The 24,845-nt window shown below is 42.8% G+C and overlaps 1 protein-coding gene across 1 annotated transcript in view; it reads left to right on the forward strand.

The window, feature by feature from the left end:
• Nucleotides 1-14,105: 14,105 nt before the first annotated feature.
• Nucleotides 14,106-24,845, forward strand: part of TMEM135 (transmembrane protein 135) — a 175,677-nt gene continuing 164,937 nt past the window's right edge. The window contains exon 1 of the mRNA XM_051620896.1: nucleotides 14,106-14,319. Coding sequence (XP_051476856.1) covers nucleotides 14,179-14,319 — 141 coding nt within the window. The 5' untranslated portion in view covers nucleotides 14,106-14,178. The remainder of the gene's footprint in view (nucleotides 14,320-24,845) is intronic.

The raw sequence follows: 24,845 nt of genomic DNA on the forward strand, positions 1-24,845 counted from the left end.
AGCAGAATGTGTCCCCAGACCCTAAAATAAAATATATATGTGTGAATACACCTGCCCTGGTGCATTGCAGCACCTTTCCAGGTCTGATCCAGCAGGGTGGGATTTGGGTCCTGATACTTTCAGGATATTTTGTTAGGTTTCTACCTTTGATATTTCCACATGAGCCAGCTCACTCTGATGCTGACAGAGACCCAGATGCTACCAGCAGTGGAGTGTGGAGGGCAGGTCTCCTGACATGCTGGTAATCTCTGTTGCCATACAAACATAGAATCATAGAATGGTTCAGGTTGGAAAGGACCTTAAAGATCATGTAGTTCCAACCCCCCTGCATGGGCAATGACACCTCCTGCTAGACCAGGTTGCTCAGAGCCTCATCCAACCTGGCCTTGAACACTTGCAGTGATGGGGCATTCACAACTTCCTTGGGCAACCTGTTCCAGTGTCTCACCACCCTCATGGTGAAGAATTTCTTCCTAATGTCTAACCAAAATCTCCCCTCTTCCAGTTTTAATCCGTTACCCCTTGTTCTCTCCAACATGTCTGTCACCTACTTTAACGTACTTTGATGCAGTTAAGCTGTGACACACAGATCCCATATCTGGATTCACATGTGCAATTCCTTGCATGCCAACATGGGTCAACAGCTGTTCCATGACCCCTGAAAGTCAATATTTTGGTCTGTACAGAAACCTCAGAATTCAGTTTTATAGCATTGTAAACAGGAAATCTCAGTGCTGTGTAACATGCATAATTTTGAGAAATCCTTTGCATTTACATTGCATCAAAACAGTTGAAAATGTAAGAGGATTTTTCAGATTGTGGGGTTTGAAATCCAGAAAGCCCAGATGTATCACCCACAAAGTTCAGCAGGGCACTGAGAGCAAGCTGGCCATAATTTGCAGAAGATGAAAGGTGCCCATGTTACAGCCACTTTTTTCTATGTCTTGGTATTTTTTTTTCACACAACTATTTCTCTTTCTTTGTTTAAAATAACTTCAAATTTTTAATTTATTTTTTTTTAAGTTTTCCCAAGCCCCTTTCCTCAAATAATTCAGAGACTGATATATCTCTCCAGCCAGATTAGCAGAATGACAAGAAGCTGCAAGGCAAAGTCACTGTCAGGATCCACTAGGACAGAAACATTTTCACAATGATTTTTTTTTCAGTGTGTAGCCACATTTATAGTGTTGTACTAAATACAAACCATTCCAAAACAAACAACCCTCCCCCCTTGCCTAATTTTACCAGCATTTTCAGGAAAGCTCTCCTGCAGGGATCCAGCATGCCCAATTTCAAGAAAATCTATTCCTTTTGGAAAAATAAGCAGAGTGTGGTTTGAAAATCAGAGCCACTAAAATCAGCCTGAATTTTAGAGTCAGTGTTACTGCCTCTAAAAATGACTTTCGTTTTCAAATGCTACTCATCTTTGCTTCTATATAATGCTGAGTTTTGCATTTTGGCTTGAAATTTCCCATACTTGACCTTAGCCCAGGGAATGTTTTGTATCTTTTTTCTGGAAAAAGATGAACAGTTTTTTTCTCAGAAAATTGTTCAGCGGTCCTTTTTTTTTTCTTTTCTTTTTTCTTTTTTTTTCTTTTTTTTTTTTTTTTTCCTAATGCTTAGATAACTCCAAAACAGCTTGGTTTTATAACTTTGGATTTGGCATGTGCAGAGTGCAATCCTGAAGGAGGAATGTACTTTTTGTCTTGTTTGAAGAAATTTTATTTCGCAAGAGCAAATTAGCCTGAAAGTTTTGGAAATAATAGACTGATCGCTCACAAGGAGTGATTTAACCGTGGTAGAAAATGACAGGCTGAGCTCTCTTTCTCTGAGAGGTCACGAGTCTTGCTTTTTATAAGTACGGCTTAGTTTCCTTTTTGCAGAGTCATCCTTCCCAGTAAATCTTTCCGTGTCCTGTTTTGCTTTAACTCTATGGCAGCATTGGAGGTTATTTCCTGTATATTTTCTCTCCAAAAGTAACGTTTTGCTTGGTTCTCAGTGCATTTTGCATGTTCTGTAAGACAAATTTCACTGGGTGTGATTTAAGAAAGGCTCTTTCTGCCTCTCATGGCATGCTGAGCTAAATTACTGTCTCGTCACTCATCCAGATTGTCCCCAGTCCTGGTCCTCACATCCCGTTGTCACCTTGTCACCCACATCACATAAACCTGCTTATGGACAGAGGGGACAGATTTATTTTTTTAAAGTATCCTATAATGTTTTTTCCTCAAATGTATTACCCATGAAGTAAATACTAAGCTTTTAAACATTTAAATTAATTAATTGATTATCCAAGAAGTACAAACCAAGATTTTACACATGGAAATTATAAATTTTTAAACTTTGGAAATTAAGTTAGGCTGAGATATGAATCCCTAAAAATAGGAGCTGAAGGAGCAGATTTGCTGATATTCTTTGGCTGATTTGCACTGTTCTAGTGGTACCACAAAGAGCTGGTTTAATCAATCAGTTATTGGAGGCTTAAGGTTGTACTGTGTCATTGGAGCAGTGCAGAGCTGCCAAGTCCACTGATGAATCTGGCCACAAATCTTAACATGTAGTATTTTTCCCTGCTAAAAAGCCCATATGCTGCATTTAATCACAGAACAGCAAGTATTGACTTGCAGGGCATGGCTAGAAAAATCCCCTTCTTTGTACTGTGTCAGGCAGGCGATGGGGTCATTCTCCTGGGAAAGGAATTCCACGTCTGCCAGGAGGTGAAGTTTGCTGCATTCACACCACTTCTGTAGTGAGGGACTGGACACAAGAGTGAAACCTGTCCCCTTGCTGGTAGGGACTGCTGGCACCACTCCCATGTGGAGCTGATTCACATGCCAGTAATGCAGCTTTAAGTTACTCACACAACTGCATTTGGGTCCTTACAGAATCTCAGAGAGGGCACAAACTGGAACACAGGAGGTCCCATATGAACAGGAGGAAAAATTTCTTTACTGAGTGGGTGACAAAACATTAGAACAAGCTGCCCAGAGAGGTTGTGGAGTCACCCTCTCTGGAGACGTTCAAGACCCATGTGGATGCAGTCCTCAGTAATGTGCTCTGGGTGATCCTGCTTTAGCAGGGGAGTTGGACTAGATGATCTCTAGAGGTCCCTTGCAACCCTGACAAGTCTGTGATTCTGTGAGTAGTTAAAATAGGCAGCAATACTCGGCTTTCCAGTTCTTGTTGGACTGCCCTGTTCACAGTGGCACTATTCTTCACTTTGTGGGCCGTTGAAAATACAGTCACTGTGTGCTAATTGTTTCCAAGTTCCAGTCTCTGCTGATATTCTTCTATTTTTTTTTATTTATTAATGGTTGTTTTCTCTTTAATCATGGTACACACTAAGTGTGGGAGTTGGTATCATTTCACTTAAGGAGATGAGTTTTTGCTAATGGGTATTATAATCGCAAAAACATTTACACATGTAGTATACACATAGAATTGGAAAAGATACCTGCTTTATTCTACCCTCATTTCCATTATAGTTTATCCTCCTTTCTCACAGCTGCTCTTCCATAAATCTTTTGTATATGACATTCATAGTTTTCTTTTCTCTTTACCTATTCCTATATAGTTAAAGCAGTGCTACATTTGTATGAAGACAAACACATAAACTTCATTCCAGACAGTGAGAAGGACTGGTTTGGCAAGTCTTCAGCAAACAGGTTTCTTAATTTCTATTCAGGTTGGCAAATTAGTCAAATGGATTACTGTTACACGGACTAAAGGGCTTTCAGAATCAGTCTGAGCATAAGTAAGACCACTCACTGTTCCCCAGAAGGCTCTGCTGCAATTTTACATTCACCTTGTTTTCCTTGCACATGTACAGGAGCGCAACCTACCTCACCCTATGTGCATATGTGCTCTTCCTCTAACTCCCTGGCAGGGTAGGTCCACATACTAATGGTTAGAAAAATAACAGAACAGAAGAAATATTCCTGTGACGATGAGGAAGGGTGGTGTGGCCATGAAAGACAAACAGATCAGCTTAAATTGGCTGCAACTGTCAAGGAACCGCACCCTGACTCTTTCCTACCGTGCTGATCACAATGGTATTTTAGTGCTGTACTGAGGTTTTGTTATCAATGGAACAAATGCAGAACTTTCTCTTTATTATTGCTGGATCAAGCATTTGAGTATGTACTGATCTTTCATTCTTGAGCAATGTAATTTATATTTGGAGGCTGACAATTCATCTAATTCCCCACAGACATATAGATTAACTTAGAAAATAGCTAGTTTATGTGAATTCCATTTTTCTCAGACATTTTTATTCCTCAGAGAGACTTCCATGGGGCTAAATTACCATGAAAACTAGATCATCATGATATTTCAGTTACTAATAGTAAAAGTTCATGTCATTCATTACTGTTGACACTATGCATACATCCTTGGGGGACTATGAAAAATATAAAAAGAAAACTCCTAAAAATGTGCATTAAAAAAAAAGAAAAAAAAAGAAAGCTGTCATTTAACCCAATTATTCCCTGAGCAAAACTATCAAAAAAGTTTAGGATGTCTATCTCATTTCTTAGCTACTGCAGGTAGTTGGGTAAAGTTAAGAGGAATTAACATAGACTCAAGTGTAATAAGAACATGGGGACTAAGGGAGAGATTATGCAAGAACCCTTGGGCAACAATGCATAACTCTAGGATAAAAAAAAATAATCTTGGTTTCAGCCTGGCTAGAGGATCATATTAACATCTTTATTGTAAGACTTGCACATAAAGTGTAATGCTATGCCCCTCCAGGCTCTGAATTATGAAAGGATGGATGAACTGGGTCCCAAGAACCTGATTTCTGAAAGTAAAAAGTCAGTATTTCAAAAGAGCATTTGTTAAGCAGAGGCATGGGAAAAGAGAATTTTCAAAAGTCCTTCTAGGAAGTGGTACTGGTCAGAGATGGCCCTGGGGCTTACATTTCTCCAGCTAGAACTGAGATGCTGGATGTCAAGTGACATCTATTTTAAGACAACGATCTGGTGAGCTGGGCTGTAAGCCTGGGTATCTCTTTTTTTGGATCGTCAATAATTATAGCTCCTCTGCATAGGGTAAAAGCTGTAGACCCTTTAACCTGAGCTATTTTGTTAACTTAAGATTTCACCTCATAATCTGAAAATATGCTTTTCTGCATTGTTTTTACATACAATCTCTCTTCCCAAACAGAGATGGATGCAATTCAATGGGGGGGAGTGGGGGCAGTGCTGGGAGGAAGTAAAATTTCTTGTATACATTGTGATTTCCTGTGTAAAGTTTAATAAATGAGGGAACTTATTTGAAGTAAATAATTTGGGTTAATGCTGCTTTGCAGTGTCAAGACATAAATTGCACATCCATGGTCATCAGGCATCCTCAGTGCCTTGGCTTTAGGGCAGTAACCATCCCAAATAGGGCTTATCAGTTTCTCCTTGGGTTTTTGACCAAAGACATCCCTATAAAACATCACCATTACACCTCTTCTCAAAACAAAACAAAACAACAACAAAAAAAAAGGAAAACCACAAAAAAACCCAAACCAAAATCAAGCACTATTCTTCTATTTTCTAGAAGCAGGGTGTAGAAGGAAGGTGTTTTCCTGGTGTGGGAGGGGAATGTAAAATGATCCCATGTCTGATGAGTTGCCTCATGCACATGCATGAGGCTCTAGTCAATGCAGTAAGTTTTCTTCTCCCTATCTTAAAAAAACTTCCAATGCTAAAAATCGCTAGAGAAACATCAGAAGAAGCTTTCTGACACTGACATATATCAGGCTGCAAAATGACCTCTCCCAGGGAGTGGTGAAAGCCCTATCATTTCTATTCTAAACAATTGTAATTCTTCACACATGATGCACACAGAGCTAGACAAGTATTGAATGATCTACAAAACATGCCTTTGAGATGTTACTGCTACATAGAGGCATGGATGGGATTTTGGGCTTAGGGCCCAAAAAGCAAACCTATGTTCATTTCTCCTAGCTGGGTACTCAGATACTAAGATAACCCCACAGCATTCACTCACAACTAGACAAAACAGAAAACTATTCTCTGAAGAGAGTATTGGGAGAGCCAAAGAAATAACCTATTACTTTAATGAGGAGTATTTTAGGGGCACAGAGTTAGGTATCCAACTTGCACTGAAATCCAATGGGATCTGAGCAGCTAACTCCTACAGGGTTCTCCGAAAAAACTGACCTTAAAATGTTAGATTTTTCTCTCGGCTGTGCCAGATGAGGGAATTCTCTGCAGGAGATGTCTGTAAATGAGATCAGAATTCAACCATAAAATGCTGACAAAGTCATCTGGAGTGCACAGAGCACTGCTCAGTGATGAGTATACCATTTCATTATTTTTGTGTTTATTACATTTTTTTCCCCATGTGTTGGTTTTGGTTTATCTTCAGTTTTGATTTTGATTTGTATTTTATTATAATTTACTTTCATTTGCTAGTTCTCAGTCTATTTACAGGGAACAAAAGAATCCACAATGTTGAACAGTAGAATAATAGTGTTTATTTTCACAAGTTTGGACCGATCAAATAACTCACAAGTCCCAAAGTGGACCCATGCCTGAGGTAGGTTAGGTCATCTCAAGACTGGAGAAACAAATAGAAATATCCCATTCTTCACTGTTGTTTATTATATTTATGCCACTTGGGAGTTTTAACAATACCACATATATAAAACATTTGTCTTGCTTTCTGCGCTATTCAGAGTTTTCTCAAGGCTCTTTGGAGCTTTTTCTTTTTTTTTTCTAGGGACACTCCAAAGTTGCTATGCTTTAGTGACTTTCTCAACTGATTTAGCAGAAATGTAAGAAATGGCTCCTAGGAATGAGCCAGGGGTGCTGAAAGGGAAGTTTTGTTCTCTGAATGTTCTATGTTTAAAAACTGTTTTTTTGAGAGTTTTAACTAGTTTGCTTCAACTTCTTTTTCATGTACATGAAAAGCTTGGTCCATCAGAGAGGAACTAAAAGTAGGGTATTGTTGCTATCAGTTGGCAGTTCCACCAAATCATAGAATCACAAATGATCTACAACCAGTTTTTATACTGCCTTGACTTTTGACAGGAGGTGCAAATAAGGATGTCTAAAGCCACATCTACCTTCCTAAACCCAGTATTTAAAACCTGATAGTAATATTGAGTGCATAGCTTCTTTAATTTGTAATTTGAAGTGCTTTCAAGATGCCTTGCAGCAAAGGGTTGCTGTTCAGCCATGCTGCTGAAAAAAAAGACAAAGGGGGCAGCTTGCCTCAGAGAGCCTCTTCCAAGCCATTCAACCCACTCACAGCCTTGGACATCCAGAGTCCTGCTGAAGGACAATGTAGTTTATCAACCCAGCATTGCAGGATAACCTAAAATCACTGCCAATCTGCTTGAAAATACAAACCTGCAAAATGCAGTGATTCAGAAGCTGTTGTTTAGGCTGCTGAATTCTACTGCTGTGACATCCAGGAGCTGCAACAGGAGTGATCAGAGTCCTGAGGCAAGTTTAACCTGAGCATTTGAAAATTAAGTTGCTGAAATGTACTGTTCATTATTCCTCTGGAAAAATTTAGGTTTAAATTGAAAGCCTTTTTAGAAGTGCTGGGTTCCTAGAAATGATCACTACATTTCAAAGGAGCTGTTGGGTGCTCGGTTGCATTAGAATAGCTACATTTCTGTCTGGCCTTTGCAGCCCAACTTGCTAGAGTGATGGTTGTATTAGAGAAACTCTAAGTGTGCTAAGAACTTCAAACAGAGAAAAAAATGGCTCCTTCTTTGTCTTTTCTTAAGGTCATGAAGACAGCTATTAATGACCGAAAAAATGCCTGTGTTTGAAGCACAAACAATGTTGCAGTAATGACCTCAAATAAGGTGGAAATGTGTGAAGATGAAGGGCAAACAAGATTGTTTTACTTGAGGATGTCATCATTCATTATTGCCTCTTTTTCCTTGCCTACTTTGTGAAAGATCCCTTGCAGTGACTATGCTGAAGAACAGCCAACAACTGACTGCTGCTCCTGTGGGCAAATGTAATGACTGGTAGGGAAATGGTAATGACTGGTTGGTATCTACCCTACTTAGGACCAGCCCTCTCTACAGCATAATTATTTCAGATCTCATTCAAAAGACACACAAAAGAGTGACACAGCAATCAGGTGGCACTGCCAATAGAGGTCCAGAGCTCTAGTTCACTCCTTGGACTTCTTTAGGAGTGGAGACCCATCTAGTGCAGCCTTAGAGACCCGAGCAGTGTGCAAGCTTGGCCTGCTCTCACTCTTCCCGCTTATAGCCACGGAAACAATCATCTGCAGGTTTGAAGGCTGCTGCCTCCACCTGGTATGCAGAAATGAAGGACACAGAAGCTGTGCTGGACAGGTCTTTCCTGATTGCTGAGTTGATAAACATTGAGACCGGAGGATGGCAGAGGAAGGACACAAGTTCCAGACACAGCGCTGTGACCGTGCAGCATCAGTGCACATACTTTTGATAGCACACAACTTTTCCACCAGAAAACATGTTATTCTATCTGGGTGGTTTAGAAGTGGGGTGTAGGTTTCAGTCAAATGATGGTAGAGAACTAGCCTTTATTATCTGGGTGAGGGAGTTGCAAGTGTAGGAGCACGCTGAGGTGTCCAGATGATGCAAGATGTAATTTTGCGTTCCTTCCAGAACTCCAGAAAGCACTTTCCTGGAAAGCAGGAGAAAAGCAGAGAAGAAGCAGGGTCACACTTGCTGTTCTGGCCTACCTCTGGAATAGTGTCCACATGTATGCCTCATACTCCTTTTCTACTTAATCCAGTGGCTTAATTTAGCCTTTAATGACCAATCCTGTCACCTGATTTAGAAAGAAGAAATCACTGTCTCTGGGAACAGCAGCACCACAGGCTAAATACAGTTCAAGTAAAATTCTACTGATGCCAGTAGCACGAATATGGCTCAGTATGTCATCTCTTGGTTTGGCCTGCAGAGTCAGCATGGTGAACATTAAGATTTTGTTTTCTTGATATAATCCTTAATACCTCTGTAAGAAAAGACAACAGCATTTTTATCTGGAAAAAATCCAGATTTATATAAACTGGAGGATAATATTGTTGGTATCAAAATGTTCACAGGGTATTATACCACAGCCCATCCTCTATTTGTTTTGGAACTTATTACATCTGGAAAATGGGAAAACTTCCAGTTAATTCCTCTACCTTGATATATCAGCAAACACAAGAGTATTGTGAGATTATTCCCTGATAAAAACTGAACAAGTGGAATCCCTCTTCAAATAATGTAAATTGGGTTAAGTTTAAATTTTAAGGAGCTTCAGAGACAAGTGTGAAAGTAGTTCTTAAAGGGTCCTTCTTTCCTTGGAGGAAAGTAAAAGTCACTTGGTTAACGACCATTCACTCCCATTCAATACAGACATTTCATGTATTAGTGATGCATATTACAAGCTTTTATTTCCACAAAACTGATGATATATATAACCTACCATTTGTCCTGGCTTTTGAGAAGCAATGGAGATTGGTGGAGCTGACGATCCCTAGGTATATCACTGATGGCATGAAACACCAGATCTCCTTTCTCAAAGACTCTCAGCTCTTCTGAAATTTCCTCTTTTTTATGAATTTCCACATTCTGACAACTCTCTGAAGAAGAGACAGCACAGCAACATCTCCAAGGGCCTATGCATTTTACTGAAGAAAGCAGATGTCTGTGTGAACACATTACCTGTACTGACCTGACCACAAAGATGGATTAAATCCTCAGCTTTTTTTAGCAGTGGGATATTTTTTGGTCTGGATTTCTTTATGATGGAGGCATGAGGCAGTTGCACAAACGGCAGGAGAACAAACTGAAGGAGAAAAACAGGAAGATTGGAAGAATGGGAAAAGAAAGGAAATAACTAAGTGCAAAAACCCCCTTCTGCTGGAAGGAGCAGCTCTCATCGGACCAGAGAAGCTACTGCCAGAAGCAAAGTGCAGCCATTGAGAACTGCACTAGTAGCGTGGAAAAGCTGGATCACCTGTCCCAAGGGAGAAAACAAATGCATGGCAAAAAAAGCACACACAAGTTGGAAAGCAGCATGAGGAGAGGGCAAAACATTACATTTCTTCCAAGTTAAAATGTTTCCAGATTGTTCTGATATTTAAAAATGTTTAGAAGGAAGATTTTCCAGATTGCAATGCATTTGGAAGGCAAAGCCTCCTGCAATGTGAAGCTCCCTGTTTGGCTTCTTTCCTTGGTTTCTTTGTTTTCCCCTTGAATTTTGTTCCAATTAATTTAGAGCTGTGCCTCGGATTCCCAGCTAGACCACCTTATTACACTGATACCTACTCACTGCAAAGGCAGAAGGAATTCTTCACACCTCCAGCTGCTCTAATGGGCTAAGATATGTAATTTACTTGCAGACATCACATTTGCCAGACTGGGAAGATATGAGGAGAGAATGCTCTGCCCCTGTACTTGGCACTGGTGAGGCCACACCTTGAGCACTGTGTGCAGTTCTGGGCCCCTCTCTACAAGAAGGATGTCAAGTTGCTGGAGTGTATCCAGAGCAGAGCTACCAAGCTGGCGAAAGGTCTGGAGAATAAGTCCCATGAGGAGAGGCTGAGGGAACTGGGATTGTTTAGTTTGTAGAAGAGGAGGCTGAGGGGACACCTCATTGCTCTCTACAGCTACCTGAAAGGAGGTTGTAGGGAGGTGAGAGTAGTCCTCTTCTCTCCAGTGAATAATGACAGAATGAAAGTAAATGGCCTGAAGCTGCACCAGGGGAGGTTTAGGCTGGATGTTAGAAAGAATTTATTTACTGAAAGAGTGGCTGGACAGTGGAACAGGCTGCAGGGTAAATTAGGTTTATGGTTGGTGGATTTAGGTTATGGTTGGATGTGATGATCTTCAAGGCCTTTTCCAACCAGGATGATTCTGTGATTCTGTGATTCTTTTCTCAGGCAGTGATACCCATGCACTAAATTTCTTAATTCAGCAATTACTACTTGAGCTATCCAATTCCCTAATATGACCAGTTATCACCTGGATAGGTGAACTGGAGGACTGTGGTGCAGCCCATCAGTTAAGGTCTCATGCTGAAGACAGAACCTGGCCCTGGAGTGATGCTGCAAGCTGTGTTTTGTTAACCCAGCTGCTAATGGGTATGTTGGCAACTGGAACAGAGGCATGCAGTGAGATGCTGCCATGTTGGTCCCTTGAGTGGCACGAAGCACAGAGACTGGGATCTTGTAGATGTCCTAGTCTAACAGGGCTCACACACGTACCTGACATTTGTGGCTGCCAACATTTTTATTCAGATACAGTGGTATATCTGATACTGCCACCTTAATGAGGAGCAGGGATTAGGCTGAGTGCTCTCAGCTTCCCCACCAGCCACACTGCTTGGCAATTGGCTCTCTCCCTGGCTTTGTTTTGGGACTAGTCTGAGTAATACTTTCCAAGGCACCTGGATATTACCAGGCAAGTCCTGGATAGCATGTGCCACGTCACCTGGCCTTATGCCACAAGATTAATTGCTGGTGTTTGTTTAAGTACATTATAGAGGCAGCCTGCTATTCCCAGTATACAGCCTTGCTCATGTGGCAAAGAAAACTCCCCAAAACCTCAGATACTTACAGAGGGAAAAGTAAATGTTCTCAGTGCTTTTTTAATTCATGTGACTCCGTCCTCTTCCAAGACTACTTTATCCCAGTTCCAATCAAGGGTAAGTTTTTCCCAGGACAGAGAAGCCTGGGATGACATTCAGTGCCAACTGGACTATCAGCATTATTTTCATGCTGCCTTATCCCTAGGGCTTCTTCCTAGAAAAGAGTATTGCAACCTCATGGAAAAGGGCCTGGAGCAAGATCAGGGCTGAGCCTTTATCTTTATTAGAGCATCATCAGTCTTCCTCATCTGGCCCAACAGGAGAGATGCAAAAGCCTCTGGTTCTGAGCAAAGCAGCTAATCAGTCAGATCAGGGCTGCTGTGCAAACAAAGAGGGTATCTTATTGGGTCCTTCTTCACCAGTTTGCCTTAACTTGAACAGGACAAGTCCTACAAAATTAGGACTATTTGCGAAAATGTGTCTCAAAAGTGAAATTACTAGCTCGTGCAATCCTTAGTATTGTACATGCCATAGTTCACTGCCCACAAACACAAGGCAGCAAGCAAGCCTTGAGCCCAGAGTAGTAGCAAAGCCAACACACACACACATGCAGGAGAGCCAGAATCCAAATCTTAGGCAATAATTGCCTTTTCTGCCCATGAGCAGCTCTCTAAGAGTAATACAAAAACAGCAAGCGAGGCACTGGGTCCAAGCCAAAGTCCAAACAACACTGCAGCAGGTTATCTTGCCAGTGCTGCTTCCCTCCAGGGGAAGTACACAGGGGTACTCAGCCCCCTGCCAGCCATGCAGGGCAGCTGTGCCTCAGCACTGAAGCTGGGTTTAGAGTTATCTCCAGGGTTTTCTACTAGATTTTAAATACAGACTGCCACAGACAGAGTTCTGCCTAACACTGGGTTGCTTGGTCAAGCACGCTTGGCTGAAATAGCATAACTGAACTATTTAGGCCAAAAATCTCCTATTGCAGATTTGCTGGGAGCCCCCAAATAGTCTCACAGCGGCCCTGAGCTCTGTGAACCATCCAACCTAACCCATCTATAGGCTGCTAAATTTGAAATGCAGGTATGCTCCTGCACCCACAGCAGGCTCCTTGGAATGAACGGTAAAGGTTTTTGCAAAATAAAAGACAAATTTGCTGTGTCTTGTTGGGGGCAGTGCAGGCTGGTCTCAAGCCTGATGAACGAGGGGAACTCTGCAGGTTCTGCAGGAAGAGAATTTGAGGCAGAGAATGTGAGGGGGAGGAACTTTCTTGAAGTGGATCTGATCCAAGCCTGTATTTGACTGCAGGTTATTTGCTCATCTTCCTATTTGCCTCGGGATGTGCCTACCTCCAACCTAGGTCTTGAAATAACCCCTCCTGACTTGCCCAGTGTACAGAAGGTACTTGCTCCATCGGGACTGTTTGTTTGCAAACTGTTACTTAACAAAGACCTCTCGTAAAATCCCCCGGTCCCTACACACCCAGCCCATTTAGTCCCAAAATAATACTAAAAATTTCAAGCTGGAAACAGATGCCAGTTTTGCAACTGAACTATTACCGTGTTTTTAATCACTACCTTCATGGTTTTGTAAAACTCCATCACAAACCCAACCTCCCGCCCCGCTGCCTTCTTTCCAAACCAGAAAGAATCAGCTTCTTTAAGCTTCTCCTCCCAAGGCCGTCGCTCTCGCTCCCCGGGAGGTGAGGAGCCCAAACGACTCCCTGTACTCCAGGTGCGGGAGCACCGAGGCTCCCAGCACCGGCCCCGCGCCGTTACCGGCCCCGTCTCCAAGCAGCAGCAGCAGCAGCAGCAGCAGCATCACGCCGCAGCCTGTCAAGCCTCCCGGCTGACGTGCGGGCCCCGGCCGCCTTTCCCGTCTGCTGCTGCATCCCTGGCTGCTGCATCCCTGGCTGCTGCAACCCGCCGGCTCCGCGCTCCTGCGGGGTCTCCGCGGGTGCTCGGGCAGCTCCTCCCTGCGCAGCTCCTGCGGGCCCGCCGGGCGGGGAGCGGAGCGGCCAGGGCAGGGGGAGCGGAGCGGGCTCGGCGCTGTGCGGGCTCCGGGCGGGCCGAAAGCTCCGGCTGGGGCCGCGGTGCTGCCGGAGCATGCGGGGACACGGGGGGCACGGGGAACACGAAGGACACGGACACGGGGGCACACGGGGGACACGAAGGACACGGACACGGGGGCACACGGGGGGACACGGGGACACACGGGGGACACGAAGAACACAGACACGGGGCGCACGGGGGACACGGGGCGCACGGGGGACACGAAGGACACGGACACGGGGTCACACGGGGGGACACGAACGGGGCGGACACGGGGCGCTCTCAGGACACGAGGGGGGCAGGAGGGAGGCGAGGGGCAGACCCCCCCCAGCCCACGTGCGGCGCGCGCCCCACCGGGCGTCCCGCGCCACCCCGCCCCCGCCGCTCCCCGCCCCCCCGCGGCCGCCGATTGGCTGCGGGGCTCACGCGAGCCGGGCGGGGGGGGTGGAGGGGGAGGGGGGGGGGGGTGGCCCGCGCGGCTGCCCGGCAGTAACCCCGGCGGCGCCCGCGCGACCTTTCTCCTGCATCGGCGGTGACGCGGCGGCCGCGCGCGCCCCCTCCCCTGCCCGCGCGCGGCGAAGATGGCGGCGCTGAGCAAGTCCATCCCCCACAGCTGCTACGAGATCGGGCACACCTGGCACCCCCGCTGCTCCTGGGCCGTCCTGCACGTCACGCAGGGGGCCCTGGCCGAGTCCCTCCGCATCTACGGCACCCTCTACCTGGTGGGTGTGCGGCGGGGGGGGAGCGCGAGGGGAGGGTCTGGCCTGAGGGGGCAAGGGCGTGAGGGGGGGCGGCTGGCCTGGGGAAGGGCACATGGGGGTGTCAGAGAGAGGGGGGGGGGGTCTGGCCTTGATTTGGGGTGGAAGGGCGTGAAGGTTATCAGGGCGGGGGGAGCCTGGCCTGGGGTGCAAGGGAAGGGCGCAAGGGATATGTGGGGAGAGTCTGCCCTGAGGTGAGGGGAAGGGCATGAGGGGGATGTGGGGAAGGTGCGAGGGGTATCAGATCGGGGAGTGTCAGGCCTGGGGCGAGGGTGAAGGGCATGAGGCTGGTCGGGGTGGGGGGAGAGGGGTGTGTTGGGAGAGGAAGGGCAGGAGAGATGTCAATGGGTAGCCTGATGCCGGGGTGAGAAGAGAAAAAAAAGGGTGTTTCCAGAGGTCGTGTGGTACTGGTGAGGAGATACGTGATGGTGGGGGCAGCTTGTTTGTGAGGGCTGGAGAGCATAAGTGTTTTATGAAGGGGAGAGCCTGATGCTTGAGGAGGAGGGGGAGAAGAGGGGCAATGTGTTGCAAATGGGCCTAGGAGGGGAGGAGAAAAGGATGGGGGGGTGGTGGAGTCTGGTGGCATAACAGATGCTGATGAAGCTGGTGGGGTAGGAGGGCATGAACACAGCCTGAACATCATGTTCTTGTAATTTTCCAGTACCTATGATACCTGAGTAAAAACACTTAGTATTGCCTGGGAGGCTAGCATTGTATCTTTGGCAATAGCAAGAGCACGTGTAGTATTCTTGGTGACACCGTGGGGTTCAGTGCCTTAGGGTCAAGAAGGTTCCATTGCATAAAGAAGCAAGGCTAAAGAAAATACTTTAAGCTAAAGGAGTCTTATGCCTTTGGAGAGTGTCCTACAGGTGAGGTATCTTAGCTTGAGTGTGCAGTTAGACTTGGTTGTATCACCTCAGTTGCAGCTGGCTTGCTTCCAGCAAATTAAAATGTTGGTAGAGGAGTTGGGATCTGTTTGCATCCATCTGTGTAAATGTATCCTGAAAGCTGATCTAAGCTGGAATCGCTGCAGGTGAGACTTCCTTCTGTCCCCACCTCTGTGTTTCTCCTGTAGTGGTGCTTGGAGGATTGAGTACTAAGCTGGCCCTGAGCTAAGTCTGGAAGAAAGAAAAACAGGTCATTGAGTCTGTGCTTTCAACTCTGTACCAGTGCTGGTACAACAAAGTTATCAAGATATGTAATAAGGAGAAGGGAAGGAGTGGGACTACTGCAGTCCTGACATAATTTAAGTTCCCATTGGAGTGAAAATTGTGACAACATCCAATTACATATTAAAAAAAAATTCATAACTGGTAGCAGCATGGACCTAAAGAGTTGTCATGCCTGACAGAGAATGTTTTCGCTCTGAACTGACACAATCAGAAGTGGCAGCTGTCTGAGTGTACAGTGAACTGGAACAGGAAACTAATACAGAGAAGAACATTCCCTCTCTTTCCCGCCCTCACAACCCCCCACCCAGTAATTTTTTCTTTGTATCTGTTTTTTGATCCAGTTTGCTGTGTGGGAGCATGAATACTTGCACCAGCAGAAAATGGGCCTGAAATGAGCCATGAGAGGTGTAGTGGAGATCTGTCAGGTCTGGCTGAAGATAAATCATCTTAAACTGCTCTGTAATTCAAAGTTCTCCAGCAGCCAAGCCTGGGAAAGAGATTCCTGCTCTTAGGCATGTTCACTTAGTTGTGCAGTCATGAGTTAGGGTGAAAGCTCCTCCTTTTTATTTCCTTGTAAAGAAAAACAAATCCAAAACCATTTTCCTGGTCTGTTTTACATTGTGGCCCTATAAACAGTTACATCTTGACACATATCCAAGCTGGGTGGGAACCTTCTCAACCAATGTCATGTTGTAGTGCAAAACACGTGCACCGTTTTTTACACTGTTTTCTTTACAGTTTTTATTTTTCTTAGGTTTTTGTTGACAGTGTTGAACTTGACTTGTCAGAGTAGTCTAAAGCTGAGGTGCTCTGAAATCTTGCTGCTATCTAAAGAGGGAGGAAGCACTTGCCTTCCTCTGCTCACTGTACTTCCTTTGTGTGGTCTTGGACCTCATCTCTCCTTGAGCAGGTTTTATTCATTCACTAACCCAGAAGTAGTTACTACCATAATTTTCAGCTGTGTTAATTAATTGAATTGCTTGATTAAGTAGGGTTTGATAAGCACCAGAGCCAGGGTAAGGTAAAGAGTGAAAGGTTGCAGTGGGGACTGCACAGGAGGAAGCAGAAGCCTTGCACGTTAAGTAGCTTGGCAGAGAAGGAACACTCCTGAATTAAGAGTCATCACTAACTACATTCTTGAAAACCTTTCATTTGTAAATGAAATACCACAGTTGAACAGCACAAATATTCAGTCATTTTCTGTATTCTGCAATTCACATAAGGAGATGAACTCAAGTTATTTTAGTTCTATGTTCAGAGTGGTTCTAGTGCTACTTGGTCCCAGTCCTTTGTACAGCTCAGCAACCAAAAACTACACTTAGTTTTTCTATACAAAGCCTGTAAAATGGCTTCTGCCTGTTTGTTCCTCCTGTTGCCATAAGCTAATGGCTAAGAAAAGTAGATGAAAGAGTTTCCTCTCACAAAAGTTGTGTGGAAAGGAATGAGAATGAATAGATGAGAATAAATTGCCAAGGTTGTTCTGGGAGACTACGTGGTTAGGGACCGTTTATAATCTAGAGTCCAAACTCATAATGTGTACACTCCACATCTCTTAAATGTTTTGCTGCTTTTCAGTCAATGGGAAGCTGATGGAGCCAAATTACGTGGTGCTAGCATTTGACTAGGAAATACTGGTTTTCAGTAAATGGACATAAAGTCTTTGCTTCTAAGTAGTTATGTTTTTTTTTTTAATTAATCTTTACTATTTTTTTTAGTTGGAAAAAATACAGTCTTCAGATACCATACTTTCATTGCCTTGACTTTTGCTCTGGTACAAATTGATTGCTTTAGCAAAAGTAAGGTTTATATCTAAATTGAATTGTCCCTCATGCAACATGGCTGACATGGATACTCGTTTCGTAATTAAGACTGCTTGTATTTCATGAACCAAGCATTCCAATGAACAAATCTGAGACCCACTTTGGAAAAAAAAAAAAAAAGTTTAAAATTGCTTAACCCTTATACCCCCAAAAGAAACCCTGAACAATCTCACATAAACCTTATAATTACACTTTTAAAAAACTGCCTGCCTTGATATCTCAAGGAAACTTTACTAAAGAATGCTTCATCCATGTGTTGGACTTTTTTTCTATCTATACTTCTGTTTTAGATTAGTCAAGGCTAAAGAAAATGTGAAGGTGTAATCTAGTATTTTCAGAACTGAAGATTTCAGACTTCTAGAAATTCACAGTGGTGAGGAGAAGAGAATGATTTCACAGGGAAATGGCAGAAAGCTGGAGAAATGAAAATGTGAGGCTGGAATACTAGTTTTGCATTTGTCTCAGCATCTGTTTCCTGGGGTTTCTGTTCATTTTATACGGGAGATCTGCCATTTGTCACACATTAGAGCAAAGTCATCTGTTTTCTGGGGGTGTGTAGGTTTTAGGCATTTGTTTGATGATGGTGCACATTTTGCAGTAGGTAGATATGCTTAGTCGCTAGTACGAAGTCTTTGTAGTGTATCCACGTAGTTGGATCTGGTAGTAACATTTCTTCTTAATCTAAACAAGGTAAAAATTACCTTGTTGCTACTCTGCAGTTAAGCTAATTCTTCCAGCGTTTTGCTTGTGGGATGGCAAGAGTCCTTTGTGTCTTTAACCTTTTTGGTCTCCTAGTCTGATAATAATGTTTTCTTCACTTAATTTAAGCTGGGCTCCCTTTGTGGTTTATGCTCTTAGTTTATTCTTGGCTCTGACTCCCAATGCCTCTGTCCCAGGCAGATCTGCTGGCAGAGGGGAGAGGAGCACCAGGCCTAAAGCAGTATGGGTGCCAGTAGGTCTGTTCAGTCTGTCCTCTGGACTGGAGGTGGTTCAGCCAATTATTTAGCAGAACTGCTGTATCCTGAGTTTGCTATTCCACTACATTTTTAAATTATTCTTGGGGCTTCTTACATTATAGTGATTTATTTCACTTCATTCCTTCTCATACCATTTTCATACTTATTTTGGTTTCACTTTTGATACTCTTTTCACACTAATTTCATACTTATTTTGGTCTAATTTGTAACGTTTTTCATACTTGTGCTAAGTCTTCTTCCTCCTATGCTTATAATAGCCTTCAGGTTCTTAGATGCCAATTGCTTCTTTTTCTTTCTGTGTCAAAAGTTTTTTTTCCTACTTATTATTCTAGTGCTGATATGTTCTCGTGCCCTCTTTTATTGGTAAAGTGTCCAAATTCTTTCTTTTAATATGTATTATTTATTTTGTAAAGTCCCTAGGGCAGCATTGTATATAATATTGTTAAAAACACAAATGCTATCAGCAATTGTACAATTATAAAGTTTTCTTTCTTATTGTTAAACGTGGGGAGGGACATCAGTACTATTACAGCATGGGCCAGGTAGTCTTGCACACAGTAGCTGGCAGGTCTCTTCACAGCTAAATCACGGATTGACTAGAGGTAGTAAGAAGAACAAACCTAATTATTGTGCTAATTAATTATTTTGAGAACTGCTGGATGGAATATCATAGACTCATAGAATGGTTAAGGTTTGAAAGGACCTTAAAGATTATCATGTCCCTGTTCCCATGCCTGTGCCATAAGCAGGGACATCTTTCACTAGACCAGGTTGCTGAAAGCCCTGTCCAACCTGGCCTTGAACACATCCAGAGAGGGAGCTTCCACAGCCTCTCTGGGCAACCTATTCTAGCACCTTACTACCCTCATGGTGAAGAATTTCTTCATGATGTCTAACCTAGATCTCTCCTCTTTCAGTTTAAAACCATTACCCCTTGTCCTATCACTGCCCTCTCTGGTGAAAAGCCCCTCCCCAGCTTTCCTGTAGGCTCTTCAGGTACTGGAAGGCTGCTGTAAGGTCTCCCTGAAGCCTTCTTTTCTCCTGACTGAATAGTCCCAACTCTCTCAGCCTGTCTTCATAGAACATAGAATATAGAGCCATCAGCCAAAGATTGAGGTGAGGCAGAAGGAACTGTGAGTGTTGCATCCCTTTCCTGGCTTTATTCACGTTGCTGGAGGGTAGGGCTGGAGCTCAGCCACAAAGATGGGTGGTGCACACTGGCCATGTTGCTGCTGCTCCAGGTTTACTTCTTCTCTTAGAGCTGTTTGGGCTGGTCTTGAGCAAAGACAAGGAGCCAGCTAGCACTAAAACAGATCCTGTGTGATCTGCCAGTGTAGACATAGTCATCATGACATCTTTCTGAGGTGTGTGAGAAGGCTGTACTGATCAGATTGAATTCTAAAATGGTCCAGAATTGCATTAAAATGTGATTTTTTTTTTGTTTGTTCTGCAAGCCATTGTGTATTTCAAAGTAGGGTGGGGAGGCTAAGAAGGATGTTAAGTGGTACCTTGAATGTGCTTCTGGATGCCAGCCTGGATTTCTGGGATAGGCTGTCAGGAAACTCACTGGTGTCAGGACCTGGTCCCCAGAGCTGCAGTGGTGGGTGTTTGCCTTGTGCTGGGATATCTGGTCATCTTAGTACTGTGCAGCATCCCCCATCTCTGTCCTGTGTTTTGAATGACATGTAGGTTAGTGTGTTCTTGCCTTTATATTCTTCTGGGAGCTGGGTTAAGTATGACTTAAGACTAGCTTAAAAGTTACTAAATTAAGAACCTGGTTGCAACATTCAGACTGTGATCATTCTGCTCTGTTCAGATGGCTTTTGGGCCAGACCAGTAAAACTCTTATAAATTGAAAATGAACAAAAATAGTCTTTTGCTAGATACTCAGAATTTTAAAAGGATCAGTTAATGAATTCAGGTAGACTGAAGAACTTGTGCTTGAAGATGCAAGAAGTATACTGGAGCCTGCATCTCAGTAACAGTGGAATCCAGGGAACGCCCTAGCCTTGACTCACTGAGCAATGATCTTGGTAAAAACACTACAAACACTGGGAACCAGAAAAAAAATGGTTAAAGGGACTATTTATCTAGGAGATGTAAAACTATTCACTTAAGTTGGTACAGCTGTATAGCAGAGTGCAAGAATTTCAAGATAGAAGGAAAAGAATTGAAAATTATGCTGTTAGACATTCTCATTTAAGTACAAGGGATACAAGTGGCAGAGAGAAGCTGTCATGGAATGAGAGTGATGCCAGGGTTGAAGGTAATTTAGATGTCATTCAAAGTACATGAGAGCTGTTGATTTCTTTTTTTAGTTGGGTGAATGATATGGAAAATTTAAAAAAGCCAAATGAAAACCCAACCCTCTGATGGCGATCCTCATATAACATTTCACAAGGGACGAAGAAAGTCAGAGAGCAGGAGGCACAGGCTCTTCCTCAGAGTACTGCAGGAACTGACTTAAGCAATAAAAAAATCTGGAAGCCAGGTTTTGTAATCTGTGAGATCAGGGAGGGACCAGCTAATTGAGGAGAAACAAGCCTCAATGTTTAAGAGGAGGCAGGAGAAACAAATTGCTGATTAGAACAGCAGTGTCTTTCAAAACCTAAGTGTTACCTGAGGGTATTTTGAGATTAAGATATTCCAGAGCATTTAAAAATATTTTTTTTATAAAGCAGAGGAGTAATGTTCTTGTAAAATTCATAGAAAATTGTAAACAGTTATAAAATAACACATGAATAATTGAATATAATTATGAAAGAAATGTGATGTGAGTCTGTAGCTGTGCTGGCCATGTAAGTAGTCTGTGGTGTTTTCTTAACTGGTTTAAATTCTGGTGATTTCTTTCTTTTAGCATGCACATGTGACTTGTTATAAACTTTTCTTTGGCTTTTTAGTGACTTGCAGCATGAGTATTATATAAACCATCCACACAGAATTATTGATCGTCTCAACATTTGCATTTTAAAGGTGCCTAAAGGTGCCAGATAGTCACTCTTATAGATACCATTGAACTCTGCATTCATGGAGATATGTGTCTGAATATTTCTGTAGCTTTCTCCCCCCACCCTTTTTTTGGGGGGGGGTTGTTTTTTTAAAAAATGCAAGTTTGTTTTTATGTGCCTAATTTTAGTTAGATATTGTGAAGGAATTAGAGGTTTTTTCAGTCTCCATCCATCAGTGCTGTAAGTGCTGGCTAATTTCACTAATATTTGATTGAGAGGTAGTGTTCTTAAAGATGTACACTTTGTACAAATTTAGGAAATGGTGGTTTGATGGAAAAGGAGAAAAAAAATGTTGTACACATGACAGTAGAGTTGGTGGAATGTCTGTGGTTTTTCAGCCTGCCATGTAATGTGTCGGACTGGGTATATTGGTTAGCCACTTATCACATTCATCAAATCAAACACAGTGCATCCTGTGAATCTGTATTTCAGGGACACAGGTGTAGACTGAAGATACTGGAGGTGAGGCTCAGGTTACTGTGGTTAGATGATGATTACTTGTAGGAGTTACATGATGCATTGTTAAAATAGTCAGGCCTGACTGGTGGCTCTGAGCACGAGAACGCTTCCTGTGGACTCCTGTTGCTTTTCCACTGGAACACATTGATATCCTAGCTCTAAGTCTTGCATTAGACTGTGTAGCTGTGTTTTAAGGATGGTGTTGGAAATGTATATATCCTGTCCAATGTTGAGACAGAATGAATACATTTCCTAGTTCTGATTTCCTAGTTCTATAGGGCTTAAAATTTGTATGTGAAGACTAAATTAATAAAAAAAAAGAAGGGTCTTCAATAGTATTCCTTCACAAACTTAAGGTAACCTGCATCTGATGGACTGATTTTTCATAATTACATTTTCATATCAGAGATTCAAAATGCAGTTGTGTGAATTCTGTAGATCATGCTAGAAAATATTTTTTCTATTTATTTTTACTGAGTAGGCTTTTTCATCAGGAATAGCATGGCCAGCAGGACTAGGGAGGTGATCATGCCCCCGTACTAGGCATTGGTGAGAGCACACCTTGAGTGCCGTGTTCAGTTCTGGGGCCCCCAATAGAGGAATGACATTTGAGGTGCTGGAGCATGTCCAGAGAAGAGCTACCAAGCTGGAGGAGGGCCTTAGAGAACAAGTCATGCAAGGAGCAGCTGAGGGAACTAGGGATGTTTAGTTTGGAGAAAAGGAGGCTGTGGGGAGACCTCATTGCCCTCTACAACTACCTGAAAGGAGGTTGTAGGGAGGTGGGAGTTGGCCTCTTCCACCAAGTGAATAGTGACAGGACCAGAGGAAGTGGTCTGAAGTTGTGGCAGGGGAGGTTTAGACTGGGTATTAAGAAGAATTTCTATACTGAAGGAGTGGTCAGGCACTGGAACAGCCTGCCCAGGGGGGTGGTGGAGTCACCATCCTTGGAGGAGTTCAAGAAACGTGTAGATGTGGCACTTCAGTGCATGCTCTATTGGCTGAGGTTGTGGGGGATTTTTTGTGTGGGTTCTTCTTGGTGGGGGTGTGTGTTTGGTTTTTTTTGGGGTTTTTATTTTTTTTTTGTGTGCTGATGGTGTGATCTCAGAGGTCCTTCCAAACCATTACGATTCTGTGATTGTACCGTAGGTAATGGTCTAAAACCCATGTTTCTTCCTTCTACCCCCATTTCCAGTCACATGAAAACAGTCTTAGAGATAAAGTAGCCCGTCTCTCATTTTTTTTTCCACCTATGCTACATATGATTTCATAGCAGATTTTTTTATTAATTAAATAGAGGTTTTCATATATAGGAACATTTTCTATCTATTTCAAGATACCCATGGCCAAAGTGTTGTAGTGAGAGTGAAATCAGAGCTTGTTTTAAACTGTAGGGGAAATGAGCTGATTGCCATAGGGGAGTAAATCTGTGGTCATTTTACATGGAGTTGATAAATAGGAGGAGAAATCATCCGGTCTGGTGCCTAAAAAATAGTCATCTTTTTAGGGAATTGTTAGGTGCTCAAGGATTTTGGAGGATAGGTTTGTGGTCATGCCTGTTACAGCAGTATCTGTCACGCTGTTCATTCCCTTTCATAGTAAGTAACAAGGGTGTGAGGTTTCCTTCAAAAACCTTCTAACACTTCCAGGCCTGCATTTAAGCATAAGTGAATTTTACATTTCAAGTTTTAACCAGTTGTGTGCAGAAGTGAGGAAAGGAGTTACTGGCTTAAAAATGAGTCAGAGGCTTCTATGTTTTCAGTTTTCCCACAGGTGGTAATGGGACACTGGGCAGTGCTGGATCAGTCTTCAGGTGTGGATAGGAAATTTTTTTAGAATGAAATATGTTATTTTTAGCTTTTTTCCTGAAATGTTCTCTCTCATCTTTTTTTCTAGCTCTGCTGTTTATTTTTTTAATGATGAAATATATAGGACTTTTTTCTTCATCCTTTTTTCTCTCCCATTTATCATTTCTTCTAACTGATGTTTCTTCTGCAGTATATCTGTATTTTCTACAGACTGTATTGGACTGAAGGGAGATCAAGAGCTAGATCTTGAAGATGCAATTAGAAGGAATTTGGAAATTTTTTAAAACTTTGGACATTCTTAGGCCATTTGCCGTGTGACAGTACGTGGTTTGTTTTAAATTCCCTTTTGCTCTTAGTTGCTTGTTTTTTGCATCTAGAAAAGTGTTTCATGTGGGAAATTGGGAATGATAGGATTTATTAGTTGACTGTAATAGAAGATGAAACGTAAACATGTTGGTAAAGCTGAACTCTGTCCTGTTTCTAGAGCTCTAGTAGCTTGACCTCTGCTGGTTTTGAGAGAGAAGAAATTGGAGTTAAATTGCAGGAAGGGCTGCAAAGGCTGTTGTTACAGCAAACAGCTCAGCTGTTGGTGTGGAGCATGGATAATGAGTACTTAAGTCTGTTTAATTCTTAAGGCAGATAAAGACTGCATCTGCAGACTGTACTACTGCTTGAAGTTTCTTTTTAGGGCATAAAGTGTCATAGTGTAAGAAGACTTAAGTTGTGGCTAGAGTAAAGTATCACTTTTAGTTTTTGAAATGTGATGGCTTTTATTATGTTTCAATTATCTTGGAATTCTTGCAAATTAAGTTGCAAGGTGTGACTACACTCTGCCTTGATTCAAATGCTTAATTCTTAACAGGAGTGATTTTTTTCTTGATGAATAAATACATCTTTAACCTTAGCTAAGTACCACAATCCTGGATATTCTTCACCTGCAGAGGGCAAATCTCCTTGAGAAGGTGCCATTATCTAATTGTTACTTTAAATGTCTGTGACAAACACATTGTTTTACATTATGAGTGTTTATTGAGTATATGGTGGGCATTGGTTGCACTAGGTCTTTTATACCTTTTGTATTCTCTTCCCTAGAGAGACGTGTGTACAGGGTGACATTTGGATTTTACAGTGTTGTAATTTTTTGTTTTAATGGGTGATATATGTAACTGAGAATTGAAAGCCATGTGCCTTCTACCTGGAATGGAAAACGGTGCAGTCAGTGATAGCTCTTAGTATCTGTGAAATTTTA

Source organism: Apus apus, chromosome 1, assembly GCF_020740795.1.
Source record: "Apus apus isolate bApuApu2 chromosome 1, bApuApu2.pri.cur, whole genome shotgun sequence".
In the NCBI taxonomy this organism is placed as follows: Eukaryota; Metazoa; Chordata; class Aves; order Apodiformes; family Apodidae; genus Apus; species Apus apus.